This window comes from Herpailurus yagouaroundi, unplaced genomic scaffold (assembly GCF_014898765.1).
Source record: "Herpailurus yagouaroundi ecotype Mexico unplaced genomic scaffold, PumYag 29, whole genome shotgun sequence".
NCBI classification, from domain to species: domain Eukaryota; kingdom Metazoa; phylum Chordata; class Mammalia; order Carnivora; family Felidae; genus Herpailurus; species Herpailurus yagouaroundi.
Genome location: NW_024412377.1, coordinates 93,381,889 through 93,404,423, shown reverse-complemented (window position 1 = coordinate 93,404,423; position 22,535 = coordinate 93,381,889). Strand labels below are relative to the sequence as shown.

General features: G+C 34.6%; 1 protein-coding gene across 1 annotated transcript in view; it reads left to right on the top strand.

Moving 5' to 3' along the window:
* Window positions 1-22,535, top strand: part of XRCC4 (X-ray repair cross complementing 4) — a 239,406-nt gene that overhangs the window by 125,284 nt on the left and 91,587 nt on the right. The window contains exon 7 of the mRNA XM_040449374.1: window positions 18,605-18,749. Coding sequence (XP_040305308.1) covers window positions 18,605-18,749 — 145 coding nt within the window. The remainder of the gene's footprint in view (window positions 1-18,604; window positions 18,750-22,535) is intronic.

The following is a 22,535-nucleotide window of genomic DNA, read 5'->3' as shown; positions in this document are numbered from 1 at the left end:
CAGGTGACAGCTCTGGCTATTTTCTACTGGGCCTTACAGTCTTGCTCAGTGCATGTGCAGTTTATTATTCATCTAACAATTTGAGATGTCCCCTTTTGGGGCCCATTTTTGTTTACAGTTATCTGTTGTCCAGTGTTTTGCACTGCAGGTTCCAACTATTTCACTAGTACCAAATTCTAATTTCTGCCTCAACACAATTGAGTGAAATCATTGTATTCTACTAGGGCTCCATCTACCTCCCTGTACTGAGGTCCAGAAAATGCCACCAGTCAGAAACACAGAGTGATCCTGAACTCACCTCTTGTATTTCCCTTCTTTCTGTATTCATAGTCCTATACTGACTGTTGTCCACTGTTGAAAACCAATAAATTCTTGTTGAGAAGATGAAAACATCTTTAACATGAGTTTTGATAAAATTAAATTCAGCTTTCTAGAGGTTGCTTTCTGCTGAGGCCAGTTTTACATATTCATACTAACAGTGCTGTTTTGAAGAAGTTAAAGATTGCTATATATTAGCAACATATCAAAGATAAGTCACACCAGCTTGAAACATTAATGTAAAATACTTTATAAAAGCCCCATCCTGAGAAGGAGCAGCATGTTAAAATCACTTGGGTTGGGAAAAGTGTTCTGAGAATGGTTCTAACATTAAAGAAAGTTTGTTTTCTTAGCTTTTGATGTCCTCGGGTAACAAAATCAACATTCTTCTGTATTTAATGAAAATAGGTTTTGAAATAGCAACAGGTGTTTTGGTAATAAAAAACTATTCATGGCTTAAATCATTAGGGTCCCTTATTTTCTTTATTATAATTACTGAAACAAGAGATTTTGAAATTAATCTGTTGCCATATAGACTTGAAGAAGGAAGTCTAGGAAGTGGCCTTATTAATTTTTAGACTTATCCTGGTTAGTGTAACAATTTAGAGTTAGTAGATTTTAAAATAATTTATTGTCTAAAAACAAAGCAGAAACATGTGGTTACTAGAAACCTAGGAATATAATTTTATTGGCATCATAGAAGTAACACATTAATACATATAAGGTAAATGAGGAAAAGTTAGTGACAAATTATTTTGTGAATAATTGTGTAAGATTTTTTTCATGACTGTAAACATGTGAGTTTATTTAAATTTTCAGTTTTAAAATGTTCATTTGATATCTGCATTAAGGAAGAATAATTGTTTATCTAGAAAATGAATATAGATGAAGTAAATAATTGTTTGAAAGATATTTTAAGATATATCATTTGATCAGAGAAGAAAAAATACAAATTAATTTTAGATAACAGTTTGGTTAAAATTTCCTTCTTTTCACCCTCTCTTTCCCTCTCTCTCTCCCCTCTTTATCCTCTCTCTCTCTCTCTCTTCCTACCTGTTTTCTTTTTCTATTTAAAAACAAATTTAGATCTAATATTATTGTATATTATTGTGATCTAAAGAAGAAAATTTGAGGCTAAGTCTCCCAAAGTAGTGACATAGTTCTTAGTTATCTGGATAACTCAGAGATTTGAGTTACTTTTGTGAGAGATGGCATTTGTTTATCTGGATACTTGTCTCTATACCCTCATTTTCTGTAGCTTTAGAGTCATGGTAGTAAGATGTATTCATACCATCCTCTTGCCCACCTTGATCGTTTATGATTGAGTTGCTTACTGCTTAGTTGTACTCTTTCTGCTTCCCTCAATTTAGGATTCAAGCCAGTTGTTGGCATGTCATGATGGGCTTGATATCTAAGCTACTGTTAGCCAAGGTCTAGCTCTTGGGAAGGTCTTAAACCTTGCATGATTATATTTAGTGTTATTGTTACATACGTCTTGGCAACATACAATGTTTTACAAAATTTTTAATTGCCACCTAACCCTGTTAAAAAAGGTACCACATGTTCAAGGGCAGTGATTTTTTTTTAATCTATGTATTTTCCATTTAATTGTTGTTTCTGTATTATTATACCTTTATGAGTAGAGCTTGTGTCTATTAATTTTTTAAAGGGCAGTTTTATAAAATTTTATAAAGAGGAGGTATCTAAATTATTACAGTTGGCATCAAAGATGATATCCAAAAGAATGTGGGTATTATTTTTTGTTTCTATTGACTCAGTCCCTGAATCACAAAGTTAGGCAAAAATTTTGTGCTGATTCCACTCTAAGAAAATAACATCGGCTTACTCAGAATGATTTATGAACTCATTAAATTTACCTTTTTCCTCTGCAATTCAAATTGGTCAAATAAATCCAACGGCAATTATGGAGACAGTGAGTTTAAAACATGTTACATAGGCATCCACAACAATCCTGTGACCTCCAGGAAGTGTGTTATTTGTCTGTTGAATACTGATTCTTGAAGATCCCTGTTTTTTCCCCTCATGTTTCTGTATTTTCTCAATCAAGTTATTTATCCTAGTTTCTTCCCAGTTATTTTTTACCCCTATTTTTGGTCTTAGTTAGCAATAGTACTTCTCACTTTTATTTAGAACACTTATAGTTTTTTATTTTCCGATTTATTTATAGACATGTATGTGTATAGGTATAGATCTATTTGTCTATGTGAACACACTTACAGACATTTTTTTCTGCTTCTGTATTTTCCCAGCTGTGTTATGATAACTTCTCCTGTGTAACTGTGTTTTTTGGCTAAGATATCTGGTAACCATTATTTACAAATAATATACTCCTTTGTACAAGGTCAGAATATTCTCCATAAGAGCATTTTAAATGACAACTCTAATTTAATGTATTAGGCTTTGAATTCAGTGTTTGCTTTATAATGAATATTATTGGCTTCTTTTTTTTTTTAGAAGTTATGTTTATAGATAAACAAATCAAACTTATTTTTCTTATTTTTGTTTAAGTTTGTATTTAATTACAAAAGTTTTGCCATCTTTTAGATTTTATTTTATTTATAAAATATTCAGTATTTTTCTTGCTATTTTCATTTAAAAGTATTTTGAACACCAACAGTATTGTAGGCAATATGATGGACCTTTTTTCCTAAATTTCAGTTAATTATGGAATAATTATAAATACCAAAATGCAGGGATACATGTAGCACCTACTTCGTTGGAAAGACTTTTCTTATATTGGTAGCCTTATCTTTTTTCCCATTTTATGCAAAATTATAATGTCTAAAAATTCTAGCTCTTTATAGTAACAGTTTGTCCTTTTTAACTTATGACGAAGTATTATGGTAAATGTATAGGTGAAAAAACTTATATATTTCAGGGAGAGTAAGATGATAATTCTGTGAGGCCTACTATGCTGTGATATCCCCACTTCCCATTTCATGATTAAAATACCTTAATTAAAATTGGGGCACCTGGGTGGCTCAGTTGAGCCTCGGTTGAGCATCTGACTTGGGCTCAGGTCATGATCTTGTGGTTCACAAGTTTGAGCCCTGCATTGGGCTCTGTGCTTACAGCTCAGAGCCTGGAGCCTGCTTCAGATTCTGTGCCTCCCGTTCCATCTGTCCCTCCCCGACCTCCCTCTCTCTTTCTCTCTCTCTCTGTCTCTTTCTCTAAAAAATAAACATTAAAAAAATTAAAATACTTTAAAAATTGAAATTTGGACTTATTAGTCATTCATTTATGAATTATAGTGCAGTAGCCTTTTATATATATGTTATATATTAATGTAAAAATTATATATTTATTAATATATATTTAATTTAACCTTCCTTAACTGTATTTTCTAGGCAAATATAATTTTACCAGGAGTTAAAAACTTTTATTTTTAAATAGTTCTGCCACTTGCCTACTATTCCACTTAACAAATGTATGTCCACCAGTAATGAAAGGAATCAAGCCTGACAAGAGTTAATACCAGTAGGAAAAACTTATGAACAAGTGTGAGTAACTTTAAGGTGTGAGGCTGTTGACAAAGAAATGGTAAGCACTACTTAGGTAGCCAAGCAAGTAAGGTGATATCTTCATCCATGAAAGAAAACAATGAAAAATTAATGGGGAACCATAGAGAAATCTGCCTAGGGAAGCATTAGAGGAACTGATAACATCTTCCACAGAAGATTAAAATGAGGGCATCTTTTGGGATGAGCACTGGGTGTTGTATGGAAACTAATTTGCAATAAATTTCATATATTGAAAAAATAAATAAATAAAATAAAATAAAATAAAATAAAATAAAATAAAATAATGACTTTAAACCAGGAGAGCTAGCAAGTCAAATGTTTCCATATTGATGATGTGTTTAGGTTATTGAAGGCCTTGAGTAATTTTTTTTTCAAAATACAATGTCTCTACAAAACTGCACACCATGGTAGTTATGAAATATTTATGGACAAATATACAGAATTATACACACTACATATGACTGTATTTAATGGAACTTAAGGAATCTTTAAGGGTAGCTTTGATTAATTGTGATTGTTTGCCACGTGCACTGACTGTACAATAAGATTCAACCCCACTGTATATATGGCTCCCTAGGAGACCCAAAACAGTTTTCCAGACTTCATTTTTCTAAGTCTGTGACCTTCCCACTCTATACTACAGTGATAAGAGTAGTAAAAGATACTATGGGAACCCAGAGGAGGGACATTTAACCGAGACGTCTGAGGCTTCCTAACATAGTATCTTTTCTGAGATAATAAGGATGAGTGAGAGCCAGTTGAACAATAGATGGAAAACACTATATCTTAAGAAAATTGTATGTGCAAAATCCAAGGAGGGAGGGAGTGAGTGAGTGAGAGAGAGAGAGAGAGAGAGAATGATTGATAGATGCATCAGGCAAAATTCAGTAAGACTGTAAAAGTTAGTTGAACCAAGAGAAGAAAGAGATATTAAGTGCATTAGAGAGTTTTACCTTTGCTTTCAAGGCATTGAAAAAGGACAAGACTTGATTAGATTTGCAGTTTTAGAAAAATTCCCCTCAATGTTTTCTAGGGAATGAATTGTAACCACTTGGCTATTTATAAGATATAGCAATAATCTAGGGAAAGGATTGTGGAATACTCCGGATGCAGAGAATTATTGGACAACTTTAAGAACCTTTTACAAGGTGCTGATAGGATGTGCAAGATGAAGTTTTGGAAGGCATCAAGTAGGATTCCCAGTTTGATTTTTGGCAAGTTATGGGATAGTGGCATTTTATAGGCTTTGCCAACAGTGATTGCTAAACAAGATTCATAAATAGATCTAATGGAAACTGTATATTCATAATAAACTGTAATAAATTCCCACTGTTACTTTTGTCAAATCAATGCTTAAAATTATTTTGATGTTGTTTGTCTAATTTTGAGTATTAAGGCAAAAGGATATACAAGAATTTGTTTTAGAATAAAAACATTACAGAGTTTTTATTGGAAAATAAAAAATCTACAAACAAAAATTCCTTAAATTGCCCATTAAAAACAAAAGTTTGGGGTGCCTGGGTGGCTCAGTTGGCTAAATGTCCAACTTGAGCTCAGGTCATGATCTTGCAGTCCATGAGTTCAAGCCCTCTGTCTGGCTCTGTGCTGACAGCTCAGAGCCGGGAGCCTGCCTTAGATTGTGTGTCTCCCTCTTTCTCTCTGCCCCTTTCCCACTCACACTGTGTCTCTCTGTCTCTCAAAATTAAATAACATGTTTAAAACAATTAAAAACAAATAAAAACTAAAGTTTAATGTAAAGAAAAGCATGTGGATGTTTGGAAATAAAGTTTCTGAAGAAAAGCTTTCTTGTTTGCACAAGACATGTAACCCAATATGTACCTTAAAGTGCCTAAAAATGGCCTTAGAGTACATTTAGTTTTTCTTATCAAATTCAGATAATATAAGATAATAAGTTTTAAAAAGCATGATGAATTATAGAATCAGGGCTTTGTTTTGCCTTTTTTTCCTCTTTTTGTATAGTTGACACACAATGTTACATTAGTTTCAGGTATACAACACAGTGATTTGACAAGTTCATACCTTATGCTGTGTTCACCACAAGTGCAGCTACTATCTGCCGTATTACATCGCTATTATAATATCATTGTGTTCCTTATGCTGTGCTTTTTATTCTTGTGACTTAACAGATACATCATTTGCAAATATCTTCTTCCATTCTGTAGGTTGTCTTTTTGTTTTGTTGATAGTTTCTTTTCAAATGCAAAAGCTTTTTTTTATTTTTTAATTTAATCCAAATAGTCCATTTTTGCTTATGTTTCCCTTGCCTTAGAAGAAGTATCCAGAAAAATGTTGCTGTGGCCAGTTGCAGAGAAATTACTGCCTACATTCTCCTTTAGGATTTTTGTGGTTTCAGATCTCACATCTAGGTCTTTAATCTAATGTAAGCTTATTTTTATGTATAGTGTTAAAAGTTGTCCAGTTTCATTCTTTTACATGTAGCTCTCCTGTTCTCCCAGAACCATGTATTTTAGGGCATTTTTTATACCACAGGTAACTGTTTGGTCTTACTTCTCCAAACCTAATTTTACATATTAAAACAAAAACCTTTACAGAATTACCTATAGCCATTTTGTCAGTGATTAACTGTAAGGTTTAGGATTATTCTGAAGTATTTTATTAACTCAGTATAAACATTATCTTAGTTATTTGACTATTTGGCAGAGAATTTTTTTTTAATCCTTAGTAAAAGTATTGCTTTAATCACATTTGGTTTGAAGGCTAGTTGGAACATGTATAGCATTGCAGATCTTTTTGAAAATCTTTGCACAGTTTTCAAGGGAAGCCTCTGAAATTTAGCCTCATATTTGCCTCTTTACAGAACCACTATGACATCGCTAAATTATATCACAAAGGCATTAATCTTATTACACAGGGGTTTAAAGAAGTGCAAATAAAATAGACTACTTTTTCTTAATGTATCAAAATTATTCTAAAATTTTCAAAGTTTAAACAGATACTCGCAAAATAAAGTGGAAAAGTACATCATGTCATGTAACCTGAGTCAAGTCCTTCCTGCTAAAAAAGAAAAGGTCTGTGACTTAAAAGTCACAAAGAAAGTGTCTGTCACCTAAAAGAGAAGGTCTTTAGGTGACATAAGATGATTCTTATCTACCTAGTTTACCATATAATTATGCAGCTCTTCACTTTTGCCACATTTTATTTTTTATTTTGACAGAAAGCACGCGTGCAAGCGGGAGAGGGGTAGAGAGAGAGAGAGAGTCACCCAAGGGCCCCAACTTTTGCCACTTTAATCCTATTCTGATTTTGACTTGATAGTTAAACTAGTGATCTTGTCCTCCTTCTAACCAAGTTACCCAGAGTCTGGTAATACATTATTTAAAACAGAGGCACCTGGCTTGCTCAGTTGGTTAAACATGCAACTCATGCTTTCAGCTCAGGTCATGATCTTATGGTTCATGAGATAGAGCCCTACATGGGGCTGTGCACTGGCCGCATGGAGCCTGCTTGGGATTCTCTCATACTCTCTGCCCCTTCCCTGCTCTTGCTTTCTCTCTGTCTGAAAATAAAAAAAAAGAAAAAACATTTTTAAAAATACATTATTTAAAATAAAACAAAACTGAAAGATTTCATATATCATTTCTTTTTTTTTTTTTCAACGTTTATTTATTTTTTGGGACAGAGAGAGACAGAGCATGAACGGGGGAGGGGCAGAGAGAGAGGGAGACACAGAATCGGAAACAGGCTCCAGGCTCTGAGCCATCAGCCCAGAGCCTGATGCGGGGCTCGAACTCCCGGACCGCGAGATCGTGACCTGGCTGAAGTCGGACGCTTAACCGACTGCGCCATCCAGGCGCCCCCATATATCATTTCTTTAAAACGGGTTTATGTTTCATTTTGTATCCAAAGTTTTCATTCATATTACCTCAGTGAAATCCTAAGCTCTGTAAAAAACCTAGGTTTTATTAAAAGTTGACCAAAATTTTAAAAAATGAAAATTTTAAAAACCTTTCAATCTCTATGAATAAAATGTTAAAAATTGCCTTACATTGACAGCAAACCATACCTGTCTCATGTACAACAATGAAAGCTTTATGTTCAGTCCAAACATTTCATGACACAGGTCACAGGCAGAGGCCACTTTACAAAGCTGTTGAAAGCTTAAAAATTGTAGTTTTGTTTTCAGAAAAGTCATTAACCATTAGAACTGCTTTCCAGTGTTTGTTATTTTTAACTACCAAATGATATAAATTGAAAGCTAATGTTGCTGTTTCATAAACTGCTTTTTCTCACTGATATTTTCCTTTTCTTTCTTTTTTTTTTTTTAATTTTGTTAACATTTATTTATTTTTGAGACAGAGAGACAGAGCATGAACAGGGGAGGGTCAGAGAGAGAGAGGGAGACACAGAATCTGAAACAGGCCCCAGGCTCTGAGCTGTCAGCACAGAGCCCGACGCGGGACTTGAACTCACGAACCGCGAGATCATGACCTGAGCCAAAGTCAGACGCTTAACTGACTGAGCCACCGAGGCGCCCCAATATTTTCCTTTTCTCAATGTTAACTAGACTAGCCGCAGCTCACATAGCTAAACAGTAGTATAGTATTTTACATGGATACAAAATAATTTTTAAGAAGTTATTTGTTAACTTTGTTAGTGTTTAAGCATTTATATCAGTTAATCAACTAATATTCATTGAGGGATTACTGTGTGTTTAGAACCCAGCTAGTCTGTCTTATAACAACAGTGAATAAGATAAACACAACCCCTGCCTTCATAGAGCTTACAAATATTAGATAAATTATTATAGCATGATGAAATCTAAGAGTGTTGTGGCACCATACAAAGGACTGTCCAAAAGGTGATGGTATAACTTCAGTTAAGAAATGCTGTTTAAGTTGACCCTTACAGATGCTTAAAACTTAATTTAATTTAAAAAAATTTTTTAACGTTTTCTTTTTTAATATGAAATTTATTGTAAAATTGGTTTCCATGCAACACCCAGTGTTCATCCCAACAGGTGCCCTCTTCAATACCCATCACCCACTCTCCCCTCTTTCCCACCCCCCATCAACCCTCAGTTTGTTCTCAGTATTTAAGAGTCTCTTATGGTTTGGCTCCCTCCCTCTCTCTTTTTTTTTTCTTTCTTCCCCTCCCCCATGGTCTTTTAAGTTTCTCACGATCCACATAATAATGAAAACATATGGTATCTGTCTTTCTTTGTATGACTTATTTCACTTAGCATAACACTCTCCGGTTCCATCCACGTTGCTACAAAAGCCATATTTCATTCTTTCTCTTTGCCACATAGTATTCGATTGTGTATATAAACCACAATTTCTTTATCCATTCCTCAGTTGATGGACAGTTAGGCTCTTTCCATAATTTGGCTATTGTTGAGTGTGCTGCTATAAACATTGGGGTACAAGTGCTCCTATATATCAGTACTCCTGTATCCCTTGGGTAAATTTCTAGCAGTGCTATTGCTGGGTCATAGGATAGATCTATTTTTAATTTTTTTGAAGAACCTCCACACTGTTTTCCAGAGCGGCTGCACCAGTTTGCATTCCCACCAGCAGTGCAAGAGGGTTCCCGTTTCTCCGCATCCTCTCCAGCATCTATAGTGTCCTGATTTGTTCATTTTAGTCACTCTGACTGGAGTGACGTGGTATCTGAGTTTGGTTTTGATTTATATTTCCCTGATAAGGAGCGACATTGAGCATCTTTTCACGCCCCTGTTGGCCATCTGCATGTCTTCTTTAGAGAAGTGTCTGTTCGTGTTTTCTGCCCATTTCTTCACTGGATTATTTGTTTTTTCGGGTGTGGAGTTTGGTGAGTTCTGTATAGATTTTGGATACTAGCCCTTTGTGCAATATGTCATTTGCAAATATCTTTTCCCATTCCGTTGGTTGCCTTTTAGTTTTGCTGATTGTTTCCTTTGCAGTGCAGAAGCTTTTATCTTCATGAGGTCCCAATAATTTATTTTTGCTTTTAATTCCCTTGCCTTTGGAGATTGTGTCAAGTAAGAAATTGCTGCGGCTGAGGTCAGAGAGGTCTTTTCCAGTTTTCTCCTCTAGGGTTTTGATAGTTTCCTGTCTCACATTCATGTCCTTTATCCATTTTGAGTTTATTTTTGTGAATGGTGTAAGAAAGTGGTCTAGTTTCATTCTTCTGAATGTTGCTGTCCAGTTCTCCCAGCACCATTTGTTGAAGAGACTGTCTTTCTTCCATTGGATATTCTTTCCTGCTTTGTCAAACATTAGTTGGCCATACTTTTGTGGGTCCAATTCTGGAGTCTCTATCCTATTCCATTGGTGTATGTGTCTGTTTTTGTGCCAATACCATGCTGTCTTGATGATTACAGCTTTGTAGTAGAGGCTAAAGTCTGGGATTGTGATGCCTTCCGCTTTGGTTTTCTCCTTCAATATTACTTTGGCTATTTGGGGTCTTTTGTGGTTCCACACAAATTTTAGGATTGCTTGTTTTAGCTTCAAGAAGAAGGCTGGTGCAAATTTGATTGGGATTGCATTGAAGGGGTAGATTGCTTTGGGTAGTATTGACATTTTAACAATATTTATTCCTCCAATCCATGAGCACGGAATGTGTTTCCGTTTGTTTATATTTTCAGTTTCCTTCATAAGCTTTCTATAGTTTTCAGCATACCAATCTTTTACATCTTTGGTTAGGTTTATTCCTAGGTATTTTATGATTCTTGGTGCAATTGTGAATGGGATCAGTTTCTTTATTTGTCTTTCTGTTGCTTCATTATTAGTATATAAGAATGCAACTGATTTCTGTACATTGATTTTGTATCCTGCAACTTTGCTGAATTCATGTATCAGTTCTGGCAGACTTTTGGTGGAGTCTATCGGGTTTTCCATGTATAATATGATATCTGCAAAAAGTGAAAGCTTGACTTCATCTTTGCCAATTTTGATGCCTTTGATTTCCTTTTGTTGTTTGATTGCTGATGCTAGCACTTCTAACACTATGTTAAACAACAGCAGTGAGAGTGGACATCCCTGTCATGTTCCTGATCTCAGGGGGAAAGCTCTCAGTTTTTCCCCATTGAGGATGATGTTAGCTGTGGGCTTTTCATAAATGGCTTTTATGATGTTTAAGTATGTTCCTTCTATCCTGACTTTCTTGAGGGTTTTTATTAAGAAAGGATGCTGAATTTTGTCAAATGCTTTTTCTGCATCGATTGACAGGATCATATGGTTCTTCTCTTTTTTTTTGTTAATGTGATGTATCACATTGATTGATTTGCGAATGTTGAACCAACCCTGCAGTCCAGGAATGAATCCCACTTGATCATGGTGAATAATTCTTTTTATATGCTGTTGAATTCGATTTGCTAGTATCTTTTTGAGAATTTTTGCATCCATATTTGTCAGGGATATTGGCCTGTAGTTCTCTTTTTCTGCTGGGTCTCTGGTTTAGGAATCAAAGTAATGCTGGCTTCATAGAATGAGTCTGGAAGTTTTCCTTTGCTTTCTATTTTTTGGAAAAGCTTGAGAAGGATAGGTCTTGTCTCTGCTTTAAATTAACGTTTATTTATTTTTGAGGGAGAGAGGGTGAGAGAGCCAGATCAAGTGGGGGAAGGGCAGAGAAAGAGGCCCAGAATCAGAAGCAGGCTCCAGGCTCTGAGCTGTCAGCACAGAGACTGATGTGGTGCTCAAACCCATGAACCGGAAGGTCATGACCTTAGGCGAAGTTGGACTCAACCAGCTGAGCCACCCAGGCACCCCAAAACTTAATTTTAAAACCCAATCTTTTCTTGTCAGTTTACTCAAAGTGAGCTAGCCTTTTACATTTTCTCTTTTGGGAAGTCTACCTGAGAGCCATCTGGTACTGATGATTATTCTTTCAAAAGAAATATTCATATAAGAAGAAAAGTAATGTGAGAAATCAAGTTATAATTAGTGCTTAATAATGAAAAGAAAAATCTTCACAGATTAATTTGGAAAAAATAGTAAAAGGTTGGAAAGCTGCACCTTAGAACTTTTAAAGTAGTTCCTTTATAATTGCTTATGTGACTTATGGTTTTCTTGCAAATAGTAGTGTTCTTCCTCTCTACCTAACTGTAATCTTTTTGAATAACTGGTAGTGGTATCTTCTGGATAGTCCTTGACACATAGAAAACACTTAATAAATACGTGTTGAATAAAGTAAAGGAATGACTGAATCTTTACGATTTAAAGGAATGAGTTCATTCAGTTTTTTAAACAATCGCATTGTTTTGTAGGTGCAGAACAATACTTAATATATTCAAATTATCTTTTTTTTTTTTTTGCTGTGAATACTTCTGGAGTCTGTACTTTATCTTTAGTAGCCCACCCTGCCTCTGACATTGAGTGTATTGGATTTCCAAAGATGACCTCTTCCATTACCCCAATGTCAGTAGGTATTTGTCATTAAGTCTCACTTCCAGCTGTGCCGGCTAAAAGAGGAGGCTGGTTTTTGGAAAAGTATTTATATGTGGACACACACACAGACACACACACACTCTTTTAAGTGTTTAGTGTGATGTTAATTATCAGTTTACTTGGTCATTATTGATTAATAAGTTAAACCATTGACCTTTTGTGTAAGGTGGTCATCATTTATTCAGATTAGATTGTGAAAACTGGGTAGCAACTGATTACAGATTTGAAAAAGGGCTCTTTGATGAATGGTGAGGGAAAATAATGTTTGCTTCTTTGGTCAGATGAGAAATTTACTACCTCAAGATAGGCCACTTTGAGATACTGGTCATTGAAGAATGGTGTGACCTACCTTATCTCAGCTTCTTTTTTACTTATCTTTATACCTGTCAGTAAGAGAAACTACAGAAACATGAAGTAGCCCAAGTCACTGGTTGGTTGTTTTCCCTAGTGAAAGAAATAGTGTTTTTTGAAGTTTCAGATTTACATAGGGTAGTGTCTTAAGGTTTGGATTTTGGGGTTTCCTCTCAATATTTTATGTGTTTTGAAATAAAACAAAATGACTTATTGAATGTAAACACGATAAATATTTGTGAAATGAGTAAATGAATAAAATAGTGAAAGCAGCCACAGCAGACTGGCTACCGTATATTTATAACAGATAATAGTTCTATGACAATTGGGTAATTTTGAATTTGGAAAACCATAAATTCATCTTACTTTGGTTTTTTTTCTTTTATGTCTCTCTTAAGCTATGGATGATAGCCTAAAAGTTCCTCAGAGTCATCTAAATTAATCTCAACTTGATCTTTTATAAGGACATACAAATTTTGTTAAAAATATTTAAATACTGGTATTTATAAACTAAATAAAAATTTATAAAAATTTATAAACATTTTATCTCATTTAATCATGTCAGAAATCATGTTTAAAATATGCTTCTCATCTTAGGAATTTAAATTCTGTAATATGGTCAAAGTAAATGGCAGAATTAGACACCCAGACCCAGATCTTCTGATTCTGCTTTTCCCTACAGCTCATCTAGAGGGCCGTAAATGAGTAAGTTTTGATTTAAAAATCAAATATACAGGGTTCAAGTCTTCACATTTCTCATTATAACAGTATTTTTTTTTTTACTTTTAAAATTTACATCCAAATTAGCATACAGTGAAACAATGATTTCAGGATCATTATAACACTAGTGGGTAATACATTAGGGATATAGCAAAGTGTAAGGCATGGCCGTTGGCTGGAGGGTGTTCATGATCTAACTGGAGAAACAAGAGGTATCCACAAAAAGAGTAACAGTATATGACAGTGTGTGTGTAGTGAAGTGTGTGTGAAACTTACAGAGAAAGGAGAGATTGCTGTGGATTGGAGCTACTAGCGTGACCGAAGTGACTGAATTGGGCTGTGCCAGAAGAGAGTACACAGTTGAGCGGGTAGTTTACCAGGTAAATTTATGAGATTTATGCAGATGGCTGGCAGTTTAGCCAACAGTGTCCTTTCGTCTGGACACTGAGACGTGGAGAGTACCCAGGGAAGCCAACACTGCCTCTCATGTCTGAACTACTCCTGCCAAACTCCTGCAGTTCTTCTGTCAGATGAGAAGAAGTGTGGCTTTCTCTGGAGCCACCTTTCACAATAACAAGGCTTGTGTAAAGATTCTCCATTTTCTGGATTCAGTGAACCTAATGGGAACTTGAAATTCATCCCACAGCTCTGCCCATCAGTGTTTCAGCTGTAGTAAGTTCATTGGCAATAGTTGTTTTTTTTTTTTTCTTTTCTTTTGTTTTCTCTTTGAAACAAAATCCTGGAAATGGTGAAAGACAAATTGTCATGATAGAGGCTGATGATAATAGTAGAAACTGAGAATTCTGGAGGTGAAATCTCAGGGGAAAAAAAACATTCAATATTCATACTTCTCTGCCTAGATTTGAAAGGTAGCAAATTTATTTAGCATATTTATTTAGGATCTCCTTTTTCCCTCCCCTCCTTCCTTGCTGCCCTTACTTATCTAGTCATTTTCTGCATCTTTCATGGACACTACTCCAACCAGACTACATTTCTTCTCGTTATCTTTGAACAGTTGCCATTTTTGTCCATCTCTTTTCAAGTTATTTTTCATATGTAAAATAAGTGTATACAATCTGGTAAAGTTAGTAAGAATTGAGTTTTTCCTTAAAAATGGGATGCAGTACTTGAAAGTGAAAACTTCAGTTGTTGCCCTTAAAAATATGTAAGGTTATGAATAATACAGACTTGGAAGTCCCATATTTGACTTCATTTGTGTGTGTGTGTGTGTGTGTGTGTGTGTGTGTGTATGTGTGTGTGTATACCAGGGGCGCCTTGGGTGGCTCAGTCAGTTAAGCATCCGACTTCTGCTCAGATTATGATATTGTAGTCTCTGGGTTCAAGCCTCGCATCAGGATCTGTGCCAGCTCAGAGCCTGGAGCCTGCTTCAGATTGTGTCTCCCTCTGTCTCTGCCCCTCCCCCAGTTGCACTCTGTCTCTCTCTCTCGCCTTAAAAAATAAATAAACATTAAAAAAAATTTAACACTTAGGTACCAGGTGTGGAACTTGTGCCTCTTCTTTCTGGTTTCTGGCATTGATGGAGAGGAAAGAATAGAATGGAACCTTTTCCCTTTCATTAAAGACTATGTAAACATTACCAGAACTTTATTTTATTTTACTATTTTTTATTTTATTTCTTATTTTTTTTTTATATGTGAGAGAGACAGAGAGACAGAGCACAAGCAGGGGAGAGGCAGAGAGATGGAGACAGAATCTGAAGCAGGCTCCAGGCTCTGAGCAGTCAGCACAGGGCCCGACGCGAGGCTTGAACCCATCAACCGTGAAATCATGACCTGAGCCAAAGTCGGACACTTAACCGACCGAGCCACCCAGGTGCCCCAACCAAAACTTTATTTTAAAGGAATATATGAATTAAGAAAATCTATTATAATACAGTTTTCTATTACATGTGTAGAATAAACTGAAGGAAAACTGTTTCCCATAGTAAAAAAACAAAACCAAAAAAGATATATTCCATTTAAATAGTAATTAACTTATATGCTAGCCCTTTTCCCTCATGACCACATTATAGATAGGCTACCCTGTAATTTTCAAGAAAAAGGAATAAAAATGGTGCGGTGAACTGACCAGAAACACTTGGTTATACACAACTTTTTTTTTTTTTTTTTTTTAATTTTTTTTTTTTCAACGTTTATTTATTTTTGGGACAGAGAGAGACAGAGCATGAACGGGGGAGGGGCAGAGAGAGAGGGAGACACAGAATCGGAAACAGGCTCCAGGCTCTGAGCCATCAGCCCAGAGCCTGACGCGGGGCTCGAACCCACGGACCGCGAGATCGTGACCTGGCTGAAGTCGGACGCTTAACCGACTGCGCCACCCAGGCGCCCCAGTTATACACAACTTTTAGGTTCTTTGTGGTAAATAATGAAAGATATTAAGAAGATTGAAGTATGAGGATAATAGTAAATTATCAGATTAAGTTCCCCCCAACACACATACAATTCTCAATATTTACTAACAAGTAAGCACAAAATAATTTATGAACCGGTTATATAAACTTGAAGAAATTCCAGCTATCTGTCTTTTTAGGGGTCTCAGTCACACTCTCATATAAGAAGATTACTTTTGGCAAATACAGTGATTCCTGAGGCAAGAGTGATGATTCTTTCTGGTATCAGGTGACCACAATTGTCCAGAGTTCACAAGTGGACCCAGAACCACTTAAAAATTTAGCAGAGAGTATCATCTCCAAGATTAAACAGACCTCAGTGGATTATACTCTCTTCATAAAGTAGTGGAGAGTACCTCTAAAATATTTTAGTCAATTTGTGTATCTGGAATACATTTAATTTCACTCATGAGAGCCTATATGCAACATTCCTCTTGCTTGTTTTCGTGCCTTGTGTTCACCAAGTGATACACATTTTTGTCATTCAGTATATTAATTAATAAACTATTATTCATTTATATACAAATAACAAAAGTGCCTCTAGTAGCTCCCTCAAGTGTATGGTTTTTGAATCCCAACAATCTGCTCCTGAGCTGTGCATCTTTCAGTAGATGCTAGCAGCACCAGGGATATAGCTCACCCTAACAACCCACATTTAATACGCATTGTATTTTAAAGTAATTCCTAAAGCTTATAACATAGTGTAACCATATTGCATGTAAAACATCCTCTTTGGTACCAATGTGTTAAGTCATTATTGGCAGTTTTGATTTGAATATCAGAACTTCTTGGTAATTTTTTTTTAAATTTTACCTTAACATTTTAATTTAAACAAATTTAATATTATTACCTTCTGGATGTCCAACATGTCATTAAATGCAATTTTTTTTCATTTTTCAAGTCTATCAACAATTGAAATAACTCTGACACTCTTACTAGATTTGTTCATAGACAAGTCTGTACTTTGTTTATTGCTTATGTGACTTGAGTAATTCCTAGGTGAGAGCAAACTGGGAAAGAAATCAGGAAACCAGGTATCTTCCATAGTCCTCTCATAGCCTAATAAATTAAGGAAGTTATTCAGCTCGTGTTCAGAGAAACTCCCTTTGTTGTCTACTCTTCTCTAACTCATTTGTAGGGATTAGTAAAATAAAGTATAAGAAACCTAGTGGAAATTCTGTGCCGTAATAACTTACACAGCTTCAGATTGTTATTCAGTTAATATTTATCAAGGAATACTTTATCCATTAGGGAGGAATATGTTTTAGTTGTTATGTGATAAAATATCAACTCAAAGGCTGTGTGAGGTCAAGTTACTTAAGCTCTCTAAAGCTGTGGTTTCTTTATAAATAAGATGAAGGTAACAGTATTAAGTTCTAGCGAAGTGTCTACCGATACGTTCTGAAAAATAGTAGGCATTTTAAGAACACAAATAAAAACAAAACACTTTCAAGAGAGTAGTCAACAACATTCAAGTAATTTCAGGCCACCCAGAGAAGCATGGGGTACACCAAGTGAGAACTCAAAATACAGACTTTTCTTCTAGAATGTGATACATGTGTGCCTGATAAACCACTCATTCTGCAGAATTGTGCACTGAAAATGAGCTTATGGGGGAAATTAATTTTAGGCATACCACTCAAAATCTATGCAGCTTTACATTGTTGTTGTTAGTTCTTTGGTTACAAACCTAATGAAAATATTAACTCCACTAACTCTCTGCCAACATTTTCACCTAACATCACAGTCAACTAACCATTTGCATCACATTTCCCCTCAAATCAAGGAGATGGCAGTTACTGAGTGCATTTGATTCCAGTACTTTTCATCAAAATTGAACATCTGATTCAAGCTACAGGGAGAAACATGTTCACAGCTTCTTTCTTGAACAGAAAGCTTAACTGTTGTAAAGTGTAGGGTTCTTGAATCCACTAAACTAGCCCCTATGTATACTAAAGGAATTGACCTGTACAGGATTTTTAGCCGCTCATTTGCACTTTTTTAGGACTTTACACGTTGTTAAGACTTTCTCTTTAATTGGGGTGAAAACTTGCTTCTGATCACTATAAAATGTCAACATGCTAGAAAAAAATCCTATGAAGCAGCAAGATAAACAAAGTCTAAATTATGTTGGTATTGTTCATTATTTACCAATGGCAAAGGGGCTCTTTTATATAAATATGTATTAGAATGGAGTATACTATATTAGATGAAAGAATTCTGAACTTCCCTAAAGCTCTTTGGAACTAAGTTGTTTATAGAGAATAAGGAATATAAATCAAACATGTTTCTTTTTTTGCTTCTGTTTCAGGTGTATAAGTACTTTTAGGGGTAGTTTAATGGGTTAGCTTCAGTAGAGACATTTGTTTGAGTTTTCTTACATTTCTCTTGTGCTTATTCCCCATGGTTGGCTGAAGAGTATGAAATTATATCTGGATCACTAGCAAAAGTCCCCATTCCTGTTCATAATTACTGTTTACTATCAATTTGATTTATCCTATTCCTATAGCAGTGTTTTCCCCCCAGACGCCTTTTAGAGGTTCCTCTAAGGCACTTCTATCTAATTCTAGCACTGAGAGATCAAACTGCCTATCATGTATTTGGGAAGGTTGTTGTGCAAGATAGGCAGAGACCGTTTTGATCAAGTTATTCCATGTATACAGTAAACTTTATGTTTTATATTAAAGTATTACAATCTAGCTGGTTCGCTTTACCAAATCTTCATGAATTAAAACAAAAAAAGGAGTTGTGCCATATTTTAATTGTGCCACTTCATATCAGTGCTAAAGCAGCAAGTTCTTACAAATTATATGCATAATTTCATTGGGTCACATTTTCATATCATTTTATTTTAGCTACTTCTAGAGATGATTCCATCATTTCAAGTCCTGATGTCACTGATATTGCACCAAGTAGAAAGAGGAGGCAGCGGATGCAAAAAAATCTTGGAACAGAGCCTAAAATGGCTTCTCAGGTGACTCAGCCTCAAGAAAAGGAAAAGTAAGTAATTTTATTTATTTATTTATTTATTTATTTATTTATTGCCACATGATGAGATATTATTTTAAAAATCTAATACCTGATCTCAAGAATTTTATTTACTTAAATCTCTGAATTTACTTAAGGTTGTTTTTAAACAACAAAAATTGTGATTTGGGAAATTGTAAAATGTTCAAATCAATGTCTTTTCTCTGGTATTTGGTTAATTCTTATTAATATTGAAAGCAGAAGTGCTAAAAATATAATCAAAATGTTTTTTCTTGTGGTTTTTATAGATTAATTAGAAATGGCATGTAGACACTAAAAATATTAGAATCCAGCTTGTGTTCAGTAGTGTTTCAGTCTGATTTACTGCTTTAAGCAGACTCATACAGCATTTGAATTAGCTACCTGATTTGGTTATGCTTGGAATTTTTTCAAGTGAAATGTCTCTTCCTAGTCATCTCTATCTCTCTATTAAAATTTTGATTACATGCTTTAATTTTACAGATTTTCACTCTTTCATTCAGATACCCTCTTTTGATATGCATCCCAATTTAGTTGTAGTGAATTGAGGAGTTGGGATAATTAACATTTTATTTCAGCAAAATAGCATTTATAAAGAATAATTATCAGTTGAATCCTAAATGAATGTACCAATCATTTGTGTATCTATCTCTATCTCTATCTCTATCTCTATCTCTATCTCTATGCCCTGAGAGTTTATTTCTTTTTCCCTAAACTTTTTATTAATTTAGCAAATAGTTAATGAACAATAGCCATATGACAAATGATATTACAGATCAGTGGTTTCACGGTGTGGAATGATGACCCCCTAGGACAGTCCCCAAGCTCATCTCTTCTTCAGTTCCATACCTGTGTGAAGCCAGTCTCTTCATATATTTCACTTAGAATAACATGTCACATCTGATTAAATGTGGAAGCTTATGAGAAACCAACTCTTTTCATTCAGGCCAGCCATGAAACAGATTTTACAAAGTATAAACATAGCCCTCACAAGATTTTTTGTTGAAATATAATGATCTTTCATAAAGAATATCATTCATGTTGACATATACTAGGTTTATTTTTTTTAATGAATTAATAAAGATTTAAAAATGTCCCGGGTTTTTAATTTTGAATATGATAAATATAATACATATAAACAAAAGCTCTTGAGATTCTCAAGAACTTTCAAAAGTGAAAAAGTTTTTTTTTTTTTTTTACACTTTTAAAAGTATAAAAGTTTTTGTTCCTGAGAGCAAAACGTTTTAGAGTTTTGTTGTAGACATTGAGGATGCCAAGACAGACACAGTCCAAGCCTTCAGGAAACTGACAGCCTGACAGAAGGGAGTTTTTGAGTTTATGGTATAAAAGTAAGCATTGTACAGTTAAGAGTGAAATTGTTTTGTTTGTCTATTTATCATTGGGTTTTTATTCTCTCCACCATTGGCCTGATTTACTGGTATTGAAAATGCATTAGGTCTTTATAACCTATGTCTCCAGACAATACATACAAAAACCCAGTGTACATTAAACTCTTACTGGTTTGTACTCAGCTTCTGAATTTATTCATTAGCTCATAAACCTCTGGCTTCATAGAATTCAAAGGTATTGTATTATCTCTTTTATTTATCATTATTATTATTATTATTATTATTATTATTATTATTATTATTTTGAGAGAGAGAGAGAGCATGGGCCGGGGAGGGGGCAGAAGGAGAGGGAGAGAGAACTTAAGCAGGCTCCACAGTCAATGTGGAGCCCAATGTGGGACTTGATTTCACAACTGTGAGATCACTGCCTAAGCTGAAATCAAAGAGTCAGACGCTTAAGCAACTGAGCCACCCATGTATTATCTCTTTTAAATAACGAACCAAAAATATTTCCGATTTGCAAATATTAGAGTAGCCAGGCTATTCCTATATATCATTATAGGAAAAAATAAAATTACAAGCAGTTTGAAGTATTCAAGCTCTGTACTTCATTCAGTCACTCTGTAGGCAAATGAGCAATGAGTATCAGTTGTGTGCTAGACAGAAACTAGATGTTGGGGATTCAGGAGAGTAGAAAACAGACAGCCTCTGTCTTCATGGAACTTTTGGTTCAGTTGTTTTGTCTGATGAAGATTTCAGGGTCTGGGGGAAGAATGAAATATACTGGTTTTATGTTAGAGAGCTGCACCTTAGTTCTTTTCATTCTGCGTGTGAAGCATATACAAGGTTTTGAGGTTATTAACGTTTTCTGATTACATGATATTGCTTGAACAGGTTTCCAGTACACATGGTACAGAGATGAAAGAAGTTTAGAACTGAATCAAGACTAAATATGTTATTCAGGATTTTTAATAAAGGCAATGTGTTTGCTTCTACCAATTATATGCAATTCATGTTTTCCTTTTCTATATTTTGATAATCATGTTAGTACTTATTTTGTATATTTTCACTACTTTAAAAGTTGATATAAAACCATATCAGCTTCTTTGAATTGTCTGCTAATTTTATTATTTTGGACCTTAAGGCTCAACTGGTCCTAAGAAGAAATGGAAAACATATGTTAGATGTCAGGAAGAATTTTAAAGATTGAAGAAAATTTAGTGTAACACTTATCAATCATGTGTTGAGTGGTTGATACCCTGCTCTACAATTCCTCTTGCTCTGCCCAAGTAAAGCAGAGAGAAAAAGTATATATTTTGTTATTTAATTTTATTTTTTTATATATTTGGGTTTTTCTTCCATTTTGAATACAGAACACAAATTTTATGGCTCTTAAAGTTGCAAGTGCTCGTTCTTTCCCATTTTTTTAATCAAAAACAGTAGAAAGCTTCAATGAAACAAAACAAAAAAAAAAAACAAGCTATTAACTGTAAAGAAAACTTAAAATAACTCATTCTCAAATAGTGATGATTAACCCTTATTTTATGTTTTTAAATTAAAACTACTACCTAAGTTAAAATTACCACTTCATAATGCTGTCTTATTCACTCATAAGGAGCTAGGTTATTATACTTTTTAACCATGAACACAACTTAAATATGATACACAAGTAACATATTCTGACTTTCTAATATTGCCATGCTGGTGAAATGGAATTAGAGACCCCATCTGTTAGTTCTAAACATACCTCTCTAACACAGATCAAACGTAGATCTCAGATTTCACATAAAATGCCTAAAACCACTCCCACTTAGGATATAACTTAAAACTTTTGAGTATAATTCTAAAGATTCCAATCTAGAACCTTAAGGCTGGTGTTATCCCCTCACTCTGTCCTTGCAGTCACAAGATTAATTGTTTATATTCCTGTTTCTCAGTAGGTTATAAGCCCCTTCAGGCAGTGAACCAAGCATGGGCTTTGCAACAAAATATTGGTTGTGCTGCTCTGGAAAAATAATTATATAAGTCGGTGTCTGAGTTGTTTTCATCTGTAAGAAGGGTAAATTAATATCTACCTTGTAGGGTTTGTGTAAGATGTAAATAAGAGGTCACATATAAAAAATTTATCACAATTCTTATATATTTTGTATCTCTCTCTTCTCTCATACCTTGCCACTATACCAATGACAATATCACAATAAATGCTTAAATAAATTTAAAAGTTACCATGATTTTGTGTTATGGATTAGTATTAGTATAGATTAGTATATACATAGATTAGCATACATTAGTATTTAGTTTTTGTTTTTTTTTTTTTAATTTATGTATGAAATTTATTGTCAAATTGGTTTCCATACAACACCCAGTGCTCATCCCAAAAGGTGCCCTCCTCAATACCCATCACCCACCCTCTCCTCCCTCCCACCCCCCA